The sequence below is a fragment of the Hippocampus comes genome, unplaced genomic scaffold, assembly GCF_001891065.2.
Source record: "Hippocampus comes isolate QL1 unplaced genomic scaffold, H_comes_QL1_v1.1 scaffold694, whole genome shotgun sequence".
In the NCBI taxonomy this organism is placed as follows: Eukaryota; Metazoa; Chordata; class Actinopteri; order Syngnathiformes; family Syngnathidae; genus Hippocampus; species Hippocampus comes.
The window spans coordinates 63732-77407 of NW_017804889.1; the positions used below are offsets into that span (position 1 = coordinate 63732).

Genomic DNA, 13676 nt, shown 5'->3' on the forward strand with positions numbered 1-13676 from the left:
GCGAGGCCGGGAGACAAAGGCGCCGTTAACCCCGGGGCAAAGCAGCCGCGCTCGTTATCGTCGCCATTAAAACATAAATATTTGATCGTAGCATAAAAGGCCTCCCGTTTTGAAACGAGCACGCCCCGCCACACGCGCACAAACACACAAGCCGGGAGCGACGCTTCCATTTCGCGGCGTGCCTCCGACCATTACAAATATCCCGGAACCGCATTGTGTTTCTAAATCTTGCCAAGCGCCCTTTTGTGGCCCCGCGGAATTGGAATTATTCATTAAAATGATTTATTAACGCCTGACGGGCGACATATCTTGCGCGGCTGCTGAAGTTATGAATAGAGAATTCAGCGCGATGGAAGCGCACGGCAATATGTTGCACGGAAAAGTCAACAAAAAAAAAATAAAAATGAGGATTCAATGTGTGAATTAAAATCCGAGCGTCAGGGAGAGAGTCATGACTGCTTTACGTTTCGGCCAGTAGGAAGCTGTTAGCCGTCGCGCATGGAAGGGTTAAAAGCCAAATTGTCCTGGTTACGATGAATTTTTTTGTGGGGCTACTCAGGAGAGACATGCCAGCCAAATTTCACACTGCGAAGTGAAAGTGGCTTTGGTGAAAACTTGAGTTTGGTGTTTTACGGCGCATCATCAATCTATCATTGCTCCGCCCACACGCAGTCACAAAAATTGAACATTGTCTATTTGTACAGCAAAAAGGGCAGAAATTTGGTGGCATTTTGACGAATTTTCCCGGAAAAGGTTTGTGTTAAAGGCAATTGGGAAATGACGAAAATGACCATAAAATGGTTGCTTGAAACCAAATTGGCAGACTTCCTTTGGAGTTTCAGGAATGCCTTTGAGACATTTTTGTGCTATGAGTCATGATAAACATGGCAACCAAATATCATATTGCGAAGTGAAATTGTCTTTGGGGGGCTAAAATGTCTATTTCTTTTTTTTTTGGGGAGTACTCCACCAAATGGCCCAAATAAACTTGAGTTGCTTCAAACCAAATTGGCAGGCTTCCCTTTGTATTTTCAGGAATGACTTCTTGAGCCTTTTTCGTGCGTCCACGCTTGATGAAAACGTCAGACAAATTTCACGTTGTGATGTGAGACGAGCTTTGGCGGGGGCTACCATTTTTTTTTCAAAATGTTCTTAAACCACCAAATGGCTGTTTGGATGCGAAATGGGAGCTTTGTTGTGTTGGTTCAGCCTGACTTTCTGAGAATTATTATTTTTTTGGGGGGGGCGGGTGTGTCAACTCCTGATAAGCACGGCTAAACAAATGTCACGTTGCCAACTGCAAGTGGCTTTTTTTGCCTGAATTTTCAGCAATCTTAGCCTGCAGAGCCGAATGTATCGTAAACGATCACTAGAATGAACAACGATGACATGAAAATCTCATCCGTGCCCACTGGGACGCATTGTGCTTGTCTACAACCGTGTATTTCTCATTATCCCTGAAAAGCCAGATCCACCCCCCACCCCCACCCCCCCAATCAGAACCTCCATCACGCTCTTGCACCTCCTTCAAGCATCTTGTTGTGAACCGTGCAGTGTTTTTCTTTCGCTCAGCAGGCTTCTGCACTGACTTTAACCACTGAATAGTGTTTAAAGACCAGCCGAGCAATGACAAAACAAAGAAATACCAACTCACCGTCAGACTGCATAAAGTTGACACCCAGCTGCTCAATTACTGTGTCCCACCAAAAAAAAAACAAATAGCAATTCTTGCCTTCCCGATGCTGTCAAATTTTGACTGGCGAAGAGGAACAACACGGCACTCGACACAGTGCGACGCCGCAGCTCATATTTGTAACGACAATCGGCGAGGTGACGAAAGGTTTAAAATCGCCCGTCGATGCCACAAGATGGCGCTAATTCACAGTGACGCCTGAAGATAACAGTTTCAAGGCGCGAGCCGTCAATCGGTCGATATTTTTTTGCCTCACGAGCATTAGCTCAACACCATTCTGTCATACTCCGAGGCATGTTGTATTTATCCTCTGCGAAGAACAACTAACCTGTATTTCAGTGTCTCTGCATCGTACGGCCCCCGTGTGATTTCTTGACATTTTATGTAATTGAGTCATTACAAAAACAACAAAAAAAAAACGTGCTCAACATTTTTTTTCGAATGGATTCAGGTCTTTACGTTCATTTCAACAAGGAAAGACGACCACAAAATGGCACCGAGACATGCAAAAATAAAAAAAAACATGACTTATATGGTAACGTGACAAATGACGCACAACCCAACACGATGCGATTGGAAACAAGGTGAAATTTAAACGTCCTTTGATGAAAAAGAAAAGCGCAGCACGTTCGTCTCGCTGCCGGCGCGTCATTTCCTTGAACAAGCCAACACAGAATTGCTTTCTTTTCCGTACACACTTGCAAAATAATGAAAAGACCCCCTTGAGCGTCCTCCAACTAGCGGCGGTAAACAACATCTGTGCTCTTGGCAATTTCAGTGAAAGAATATCGCTCATTAAAAAACATAAAACGCCATTTCAAAGCCATCTTGACGAGTTCTTCTCGTCGCTACATTTAAATGAGAAGCCAGTTAGCGAGTCAAAGCAAACATCAGCCCGGGCAATGGTGGCAATGTAAACACGGGCGGCGGCGTCTCGGTGTCGACCCAAGCTGACTGAGTGGAGTCAAGTGGGGTCGAGTACAACTTAGCGGGGTCGACAGCAACAGATGGAGCGATTCGGGGAGCGGCACGCGCCCGGTTCCAATCGAAGGCAAGCGCGAGATTGATGACGGCGGCGAGAAAAGGAACAGAAAGCCCCGCCGCTCGCTTCTGATTCCAGACCAGATTAGGTTCGGAGAGTCGGTCGGGTCGCATCGGTATTCAGGACCGGCGCTTCTGTTTACTCTTTGAAAGTGAATGTCCCAGGGGGATCCAAATATTGACTAGAATTGCCTCCGCTCCGTGGACTTTCATTCGAACCGTACTTTAGCTAGCGGAACCTTTTAAGAGGAGGCAAAACTTTCAGTTTCTCGTCGGGAAGGCTTGCGACGGGACTGGCCAAAAGGTCAATCAAGCAGTCAGGGTCGAGTTCTTGAACACAAGACTGTATGAAAGTGAACTGCTGCTCTTCTTGTTATGAATTGCAAAAATGGTGTAAGATGCTAAAATGTAGCAACGAAATGACTCAAAATGGGGAGGATCATTAATCACCGATACATATGAGGCTAGTTTTGCTAGCCAAGAGAATTCTTTGATGATTCTGACAATTTCGGATGTTGTCAAAAGCATAATAAACTAAATTTCCAGACACGGCTTTCTTTGATTAGTTCGATTTTATTTTAGCATCGAGCTCTTCATCAAGATCTTAAAAAACAAAACAAAAACAATGTTCTGCCATTGACCCCCAATATTTAGAGAGCTGCAGAATAACTTATCGAAAGTTACTTCAAAAGTATCCTGCTTAGAGATGCTCCTGACCATTAATCTTGTCTCTGTAGCTCAGTCAAGCCAAGATTTAGCTGTCTGGATCAGTGGACCTTGAACCGATGAATCTTCTCCAGACTTCTTGGCGCCTGGATATATCTGCCACAAGGCCAAATCTGCAAGTCTCTCATTGGAATCTAAGAATCCAATCACCCTGAGTTTCACTTTTTGGTCTGAAGCAGTTAAGTATGGCTAACTGAGACGAGAGGCTAGAATAAGCCTGCCTTTCAACTCTTAATTTACTTCCATCCATCCATTTTCTAATCACGTCATCTTAGTTTACTTTTAGAGTAAAATAAAGAAACCTTAAAAAAAAAGAAAGGAAAAGAAAAGAGATAAATTATAATACACAACACTAGCATGCTAGCTTAAATAGCACGCTAGCACAAACTGAGGTAAGGTCTCACAAGGGAAATTAACTGAACAAGGTTTCACCAGATGGCGCTAAAGTAACAGCCATTGCTTTGGGCCAGAGCATAAAAAGGGCAGACTAGACGACACGGTCAACAAATGACGGATGACAAAACAACATTTTGAGTTCTTGAATGACGCGGCCATTTCTTCCCGCCCAGTTCTGCCACATGACACTTTTCCGACATAGGCAGCTTCCAATAAATCACCTTTGTAATGTCACACAGGTACTCCAGACACCCAAATATAGCCCTCCAAAATAAAAAAGTTGCACCCTTCAACATTTAGGGCATGAGTCCAACTCTGATTAATGAATCACTCATTTCGTTCCCCTATTAGTGTAGCTTGTTAGTTCAAGTTAAACAAGAGACAGAACACTGGCTTTACTTGCAAAGATGAGAATCGACTTTGATGCCGCGTCACTTAGCTTCCACGCGTCGCTCTTCGCCAATCTCATTAGTCCGACATCTCAGGGGACCGAAGGACGGCAAAGCGATGTTTAACTTGTACCATTAGCTTGTCTTCGCCTCTCATCTTGATCACACGGGCTTTTTTGTGCTCACCTTCAAGCGTGTCATCCGCGAACGCGTTCGAGATCAAGTCTCGGCTAAAGTCTTTTCAAATGGCAGTTGGCAGGTCTGATGGTTGTTGGCAGCTAGCTGACAAGCACCAGAATTGCAACGTGTGATATCGTGCTTGAAAATGACTGTACATGTAGTTTTACAGCTTTCACAACCGATCCACACGATAAAATTCCCTAAAGGAAGAGATTATTCGGCAAATCGAAATCACATTCAAACCGTTCCAACCTAAAGTCTCAATTTTCAATTCAATTCCACCGCCTTTCTCTCGTCGGATGTTATCATGATAGATTGCGCGGGTGCACCTAATGAAGCGGCCAACCATTGTGCTCCGGATTTTATCCCCGAGTCCACGACTCACCCTCCAGAACCTCTTGGCTGTCTCCACCTTGGAGGGTTTCCTGCCCAGGCCCAGCGGCGTCCCCAGCGGGTGCTCGAACATCATCTTGGCGCTGGCGGCCGGCTTATCTTCTTTTCAATGCCGCAGACAGAACTGCTCAGCCGTCCTGTGCGCACTTCCCTTTTTTTTTTTTAACCGAGACGCCGCCCCACCGTGAACCAGCAGCACGGCCAGCCAGCACACGTAAACAAAAACAACATCAGTCCCTCAGTCTCCAACCGACCGCCCGCCCCGCCCATTAATAAACGCTAATGGAGTTTGGAGATTAGCCGAGATGGCCTTTTTACTTTGGGGCGCTCCAGGAGAGTCTTCTAATAAACTGCGGCGTGACTTATCGAGGTTGCTTGCCCGTATCAGTGTGATGAGGAGGCCTAAGCGCATGATGGCGCGCGGAAGGAGGTAATTCAACACCTGCGAACGAGCCGCCGCAGAGGGAACAATCAGCGCTAAACTGTTTACGCTGCTATTAGAGCATCAACATGGCGTTCCGGGGCTGAGCGAGATGGTGAGCATGAGGAAAAAGTCTGACTTGGAGTATCCATCGGTGTCCAGAGGAACTACACCAGGATGGATTGCGCATGGCGTGAGCACATGATTGATTTTTATACCCGAGGTAAGCAGAACTGTATTGACTCAAGGTTATAGTTTTTGTTTTGTTTATTCACATTAATTTTTATTTTGACTTTTTTTTTAATTCAGTTGGTTTTAATTCGTTTTTAGATCTCAAAGCACAGCTGTAGTACCCGAGTCCGCATTTAACACGTTTTTTTTTTTTTTTTGGTTCTCTGACTTGACTCAGACTCGCAAAATATTTTTAATCGACTTGACCGATTCCGACTGTGTTTTTATTCCTGAAAAAATAATGTTAGTTTCAATCTTAACTTTTTTTTTTCAGTTGGTTTTAATCAGTTTTTGGGGCCCAGGGCACAGCTGTAGAACCCAAGTCCGCACCCAACACAGTTTTTTGTGGTCTCTGACTAGACTCGGAATAGCCAAATTTTTTTAGCGATTGACTGATTCCGACTGTTTTTATTCCTGCAAATTAATGTCAGATTTTATCTTGACGTTTTTTTCTATTCAGTTGGTTTTAATAATTTTTTTGGAGCTCAAGGCACAGCTGTAGTACCTGAGAAAAACACCCAACACAGTTTTTTGTGGTCTCTGACTTGACTCGCAATAGCCAAATTTTTTTAGCGATTAAACGATTCCGACTCTGTTTTTATTCCAGCAAATTAATGTCAGATTTTATATTGACGATTTTTTTCTATTCAGTTGGTTTTAAAGCTCAAGGCACAGCTATAGTACCCGAGTCCACACCAAACACATTTTTTTGTTGTCTTGGACTTGACTCGGAATCACAAAATACTTTTATCGACTATGTTTTTATTCCTGAAAATGAATGCACTCCTCCAAAAGAAACTTGAAATCAAGTTTTTCAGATGCTCAAAAAAAAAGCCCTGGCCCAGAGCCTCTAAATTGCCACGATAATTACTGATGACTGGGATGACTCAAAACATTAAATGTCAGTCAAATATAGTAAAATGAATCGCACTCAACTAAAATATTGAACAAACTCAAAGAACAAGGTTTGAATGTGAGCAAAGATGACAGGTTGACACGGGATCAGTTCCATCCCAACGTTTTGATCCGACAGCTACTTTTGCCTCATGGACTCAAAGAAACTGCTGATACGTGGGAATAGTAAGGATGAAGATTAGGCGAGCCATCAGCCACCCAAAAGTCAAAAGCATGCCCCCCTCCCCCCCAAAAGACACGATGTGATTAAAAACATTTCACTGCTCTCAAGATGATTTGTGACGTGCCGCACGCTGATTAAATCCAAGCAGCACCTCGTGTGCAAATAATGGGGGTGTGCACACAATGTGCTGAGTGACTCTTAATAACTCCTCGTTCCAAGCGTGCGCCGCCCACGCATGTTTAAAAGCGGATTTTTTATCATTAAAACGCAAGCCGAACAGGCAGGGGGGAAAAAAAAAACGGAGTGATGAATTATCTCCCTGCCGATCTCATTTGCATTTGGAAAATTCTATTCGGGAATCTTCATGCCCAAAGGCTCTGCCTCATTACAATAAAACACATTTTAATCAGGGGGGGGATAAAAAAAAAAAAACGGAGCCTTAATCACATTTGTACATTCTTCAACCCGCTTGTGATACAGTGACGGTGGCGGGTTACAAGTTGGAGCGAAAGAAAGAAATTTTTCCACCTGGGATCAGGAATGACGGGAACGCGGAAAGTTATGACGGAAGCTCAGCGTGCGGCGTCACCAAATGAAGCGGCGCGCCTGCCGGAGAGGAAACAAATTACAGTCGAGGTCCCCACAAGGTCGTGTCGACCCTAGCTGTGTATCTGGATGAAAACAGGTTTGTACCAAATTTCTAATAACAGGAGAGTGCTTCCTTGAATTGTTTGTGTCGTAAGTAAGCGCTTAGAAAAATTCTCCAAGTACAGTTGTTTAATTTCTAATTTTTTTTTTTGCTTGTGTGCGGTCATTCATTCATTCTGGACAAAGCGAGCACAGCCAGCCGACCACGGAAATAAATCTCAATGATTCACCGAGGTCGACTCAACCTCGATCACCCATACGGTTGCTACAAAAAAAAAAAAAAAATCTGGTCGTTCAATGCCGAATTGTCATCGCTTTTGCTCCAACCAAAAATAAATTGATGGGAACAGGAAAAATGCCCACTTGTCTTAAATGAGGCCTCAGATGGGGAACATTTTGCATCTCCAAACCATTTTTTTTTGTCATCGTTTTTAGTCATCCCTGGTTCTCTCTATTTATTTATTTTTGTTTGTGTCTACATCCTGTCGTGAAGCGCAGATACTTGAAAAATGGCCTGAAACTCAATGATTGGCACGCCGCTGAAAACAACACATTTTACAACCGCGGTCATTCCGTCTACCCCTGCCAAGCCTCTCCATCGAAACGTTCATTTGGTCATTTGTGCAGCGCTGAGTGCTTTTCGCTCGGCAGCCATGTTGGCCTCGCATCAAAGCGGGACGACATTAGAGAAGAGCAGGCGGGCGCTTTTCAAAGTGGTGGTGTCACTGTGCCATCGTGCAGCCAGTCAGCGGGGGAACTATGCCTCCCGCCAATCCCCGCCGGCGTGACCATCCATGTTTGCGCAGAAAAAAAAAAAAATGACGTGAAACATTGATGAGCATCATCACTCGGCACCGCCACCGCCGCCGTCATTCAAACACCAAAAGCGGCTTTCGCGGTCACCGCAAACCGCACAAGAAGCTGATGTTATGCCGTTGTCGTCAAACAAAATGTGACATGCACTCCGTGTCGCCAAATGACATCCTTTCAAGGTTGCATCACATTCAATCGGGCTGAGAGGGCCGAGGCAGAAAGTCGAAAAAAAAAAATAGCTTCGGGACAGACCAAAGCTCCAAAGAGAAGAATCAGGGCTCAAGTCTTGAATCTTTTCATCAAATTTTGGGGGGGCACCTCAAATTATGAAACAAGAAAATGAATGTCGCCATCTACAGGGACGTGTGAGTCATTACAGTGCTTTGCAAAGCTTATGCCTATAAAAAGGACTCGAATATATTTTATATGTCAGGGGGCAGTAAACACTTTGATTCCAGTTCGGGTTAGCTGTCAAAAAAAAAATATATATATATACACACACACACACACACACACATATACATGTTTCTTTTCACACACACAAAAAAAGCTTGTTTTCTCCCTTTCTGCTCAGAAACTGGCAACCCTAAAATATGGACAAGCCCACTTTAAAAACCGAAAACATGTCCGACGACTTGTACTACGACTCTGACAACTACTTGGCTGAAAAAAAAAAAAAACAAGCAACATTTGTCCTGTTGCCTTCGCTTCCCATCTGAGGGTCATTCCTCACGCGGGCAACCAGCGGCCGGCGCAATCCATCCCGCAACCCTGTAATGGAGCCCAGAGATCCCCGACAAGATGGAAAAAAAAAAAAAAAGAAGAAAGAAACAAGCGGGAGGTCGTTTGTTACGGGACATTCCACAGGGGGGAGTGCGAAACGACGAGGTACGAGTGAAGGGCCGTCTTGCTCCAGTCATTCATCAAGCTGCTGTGCTGTGCCAGCGGGGGAAGGCGACATGACGCGGGAGGTCAAGGACCAGCTGGAGGTGGCTGGTGCGATGTCGCGCGCCACTGAGCAACATCACAGGATCAAAGGTTGATTTTCGGAATAAAAAGGATGACGGGAGGAGGACGACAGCGGCCATATTTGACAAATAAATCATCTACCCGCTGAACTATGCTTAGTAGAAAAAAAAAGGCACGTCAGCTGGGCTCCACAAAAAAAGTCTTGATGCCATCTCTTGACTAATCACAAAAACCTGACTGACAAAAAAAAGTACGTCACACAAGTGTGATGTTCGCTTTTTCCACTTTTCTGAGCCGCGGTCGCCCCTTGAGTATTTCCTCTTTTTTTTTTTTTTTTTTTTTTATAGCAGGCACCTCAAAGTGCTTTTGATTTTACTCCCTCCACAGTCTGCCTGAGTCAATCCATGGGAAAGTTTTGTACAAGGCGACACAAAAGTTTTTTTTTTGTGGAGGGCGAGAGGACGACTGGAAATGATGTTCAGCAGCTTGTCAAAAGGCGGATAAAGCAGCTAGAGGAAGCGTCGTTGGTGATAAAAATATCAACAAAAAACATCACAAAATGACAAAAAAAAAACCTTTTTCTCCGCGCAAAATTTATTCCCGGCTGCTCCTCTTTCCAGGCTTTTTCGGCGGGCAAAAACAGCCGGCACTTTACTTCAAGAGCGCACGCACACACACACAAACACGTACGCATGCGGACCTGAAGAGTGCGTTTTTACATTTTTATGCTTGGGTTATTATTTATGAGCGGACGCTGTGTTGTTAGAAAATATATTTTATGGGTCATTTGGCCCCTGGAAAAATTATGGAAACATGAAGACGTCAGACGCTTCTGCACCTCTTGACTCAACGCGAAAGACGCTGAACCCTGACAATAACTGTGCTGCTTCCATTTTATGAGGATGATGATGACATTATTTTGAGTGACAGATGAAGAGAACCCCTATTTTGAGTCCTTAACCCTGAATTGAAACGCGAACCTTTTCTGTGCTTGAAACCCTCATTTCAACCACTAACCCTACTTTGAAGCACAACCTTCAAACCCTAACCGTGTCTTGAAACCCTAATTTCACACCATAATCCGGAAACCTTGCATCTAGATGCAAAATATACTTTCAAACCTTAACCCTTGATTGAAAGCCTTGTTCGAACCGTGGCCAGGCGGGCGGCGAGTGAAACGCGGACGCGTTGCTGCAGAATCACGTGACCGTTACGATCACCGCTACCTCGTACGCGACAAATAAACAAAACTACTCCAAATAATCCACAGACTCACGGAAATGGCACCAGTGGACAAGAGGCGGAGGGAAAATAGTGAAGCCGCCTCTTCAAAAGGTCACATCAGACGAATGCTGAACATCCATTGCTATGGTTACGCCCATTAAGGAAACGAGCGGGCCGATGTTACGAGTTGCGCTTTTCAAAATGACCCTTTCGACCGGGGACCGCTCGTGCTTTTTAGTGGCTTTCGCGGGAATAGTTTGCCAACATTAAATTTGATGCGCCGGTTTTAGCATCGCCACACGCACGCACGTACGCGCGAGAGTCGTCAGGTTTTATGACGCGGAGCCCGCCGAGTGAGCCCGGATGTAATTTGCCGAGTCGGGACAAATGATCACGCCGTAATGCGTTCACAACGTCAATGTTAGCGCAGCGGCGTAAGAGGCGTGCATGAATGTTAGCATTGGCTGAATTTCTTATTCATTCCAGCGGCACGATTTACACATTTTTATAGACTAAAAAATAAATACATAAAAACCCACAAAAATTCCTCATAGAGAGATTAGATCATTAAGTGAATGAAGCATTTCATTCAAGTGCCATTCATGGATTCCAGCCACCCTTTGATTACGGAGAATATAGCAAAAGGACACGTGAGGTATTTGTCATTTCAATCAATTCTTAATGCAGTACAGTAAGTTTTTTTTAACGTATGGAGAACTTGGGTTAAGTTATGTGGTTGTTTTCAAACAATTTGTTTTACTCGTTAATTCGAAAAACGCAACTACTGACACTAAATGTTAGCATGTCAATGGTGTTGCGCACTGTTTTTGTTTGTTTGTTTGTTTATTTAGCATGAAACTAGCAGACCTTAGCTTGAATAAAGTTTATTTGCACAGAACTTGAGCAAAGTCAAGCGGTTGTTTTTTAATTTTTTAATAGAAATGTCCAGCAATTACTAAAAACGGGGCGATTGCTGCTCATTGTTAGCATGTCAACGGTGTTGCGCATTGTGTGCTAGCATTAAACAAGCAGAATTTAACTCAACTTGAATCGAGTTTATTTTTGAGAGAACTTGGGTAAAGTTGTGGGCTTGTTTCCAAATAGTTTGTTCAAACGTCCACTGATTATTAAAAACGTGACTATTGATGCTAATTGTTAGCATGTCAACGGTGTTGCACATTGTTAGCATTAAGCAGGCAAAGCTTTGCTTTTTTTTTTTTTTTTTTTAAATACTCAATGTCTAATTGTGGGCGTTTTGTTTAGTTTTGAGTGTAAACAGGAACACCTCTCGATCATCTCATTCGGTTCAGAAAGGAACGCAAAAACGACAAACCAAAGCGGCCCACATAGTTTATTATTGGCTGTCTTTTAGGAAGAAGTTTCAATTTCTGCCTTCTCGCGGTTGAAAATCAGAGAAAAAAAAATATGCAGTCATTTCCCCGGCATTGGAAGTGTGTGTGTGTGTGTGTGTGTGTGTGTTGTAATTTTATCTGCTCCTGCTCCTCATCCTCTTAATGCAAAGTGCAGCCGCAAAGCCATTAGACCGCAGACTTAAGTGTGACGAGTTGGGTGAGAAAAGTACGTGACTTGAGCTTCACACACACACACACACACACACACACACACACACACACACACACACAGCTGGCATTTGTGCGTTTTTGAGTGTTTGTTTTTCACCGGGGCCTCATTACTAGTTTGCTGATTGGACCAACAAAGCAAAAATCACACCATTGGGACGACACCTTTGATTGCAAAAGTAAAGATCTTGTTTGTTTTGTGGGGGCTGGGGTGGGTGGTTCCAACTGTTTTTAGTCGAGCAGCCTAAACGCTACCCGAGGAACCGTCTAATTAACGGGTGTGAAACAAGAGACGCCGCGCCGACTTAAAAGGAGGAAAATTGAAGAAAACAAACAAAAAGGGGTAGAGAAGGATAATACCAACTAAACTCCAACAATATATTCAGTTTTGACTCAAAATTATACCTGATAAAAACATACAGTAATGACATAAATGGAATTCAACTGTTTTTGTCACAATTTCTCCAGTGCACATTGTGTTGCGTGTGCCTTGGCCACATGGGGGCAGTATAAAAGAGATCTAGATGATGAGTCAGCTCCTCTGAGCTTTTCAGTACAGCAGTAATATTGGTCGTTCTTTGTAGAGGATTAAGAATATATGACTTCGAGCATTGTTACATTAGCTCTCTTGATGTGTTGCTTCAATTCAAAGGCGGGAGTTTGTGCCCGGCAACTTTTCGGTGCGGATCAACATGACTAAAACATGTCCACCCTATCATTTATTCCAAAATGTGATCAGGCAAAAAAAAAATTCTCAGCTGCACTGCTTGAAACTGGAGGCTAGAGTTAAAAGGTTTTTTTTTTTTTTTTTTTTTGAAGGCTACTCAATGGGGGCAGCCCAGCGGGTGGGTGGGCAAGCCCTTCATCTTGGTGGGACAGCGCCTGCACCGGCCAAGCAGAATGAAAATGTCACCGGCAACAAAGGGGAAAGGCCTCATTGTGACGCACAGTTCGGTTTTCAGCCACGTGAGGGTTTTTTTTCATCATCATCATCATCATCATCATCATCACACGGACTGTCACGGCTGGGATCAGAGGTCGTCCTTTCAGCTGTGCGTCGTCTCCTTCCAAGATTGACGAGGAGGGAACATAAACTGAGCGTTTGCATTGATTTCAGCTCAGCCGCGACTTAGAGCGCCAACAAAGACGACGCGCGGCAGTCAATGAATCGAGCTCATGTTCTCGGCATGACCGGCTCATGCGCACTTTTTCCCCCACGGAACCTGCGCAATGCGGCTCACGAGTCTGGAGGTGCGGTCAAAAAAGAAAAAAGAATAACCTATTTGCAGTTTTGTGTTTAGATCCAATCTAAAATTAGTACTTTGGAGCATCCTGTGGAATTTCAGTGTCAATGAACTCACTATGTTGGAATAAGGGGAGGAGCTTCATTTAGTCAGGTTGTAGCGTTGTCAGATCGAAGCACTTTGCTGCCATTTTATGGTTCCTCTTGGCAATTACAAGCATTTTTGGGGGTGGACATCAATTACTTGGACTGTATTAACAAAGAAACCGATTCAGACTTTTTTCTGTGGAACCAATCCTGATCTGCCACAAGACAACAGCAAACCATCTAAATAGGGTCATTGGTGTCAAAGAAGTATGGACAAGAGTCGATGTGTGCATCCGCACTTCAAGGTCAATGGTTTTCAAAATCAAATCAGTGAAGCGTTTATTTTTTCTTTAATCTATCAGAGATTTTTCAAAGTTGTCAATGACGGTCCCATGGTCAGCTCCTGAGCCGACGTATGTTTCAGAACCGCGGACAGCGCCGCAGTCGCCACACGCTCAAACTCGGCCTGGGCTTTTCAGGCAGAGCGTTGACCGCGTGTCGGTTTGATGAACGATGACGTCACGCCAGCAACTTGGATGTGGCGCAACGCACACAAATCCGCAG

General features: G+C 44.2%; 1 protein-coding gene across 4 annotated transcripts in view; it reads right to left on the bottom strand.

The window, feature by feature from the left end:
- The window catches only part of dpp6a (dipeptidyl-peptidase 6a), a 109579-nt gene that overhangs the window by 56281 nt on the left and 39622 nt on the right, over window positions 1-13676 (bottom strand). The window contains exon 1 of one of the 4 annotated variants that reach the window (XM_019882681.1): window positions 4811-4979. The exons of the other annotated variants lie outside the window; for them this stretch is intronic. Within the exon in view, the coding sequence (XP_019738240.1) occupies window positions 4811-4894 (84 nt within the window). The 5' untranslated portion in view covers window positions 4895-4979. Of the gene's footprint in view, window positions 1-4810; window positions 4980-13676 lie in introns of those variants that run through there. 4 annotated transcript variants of the gene reach the window in all.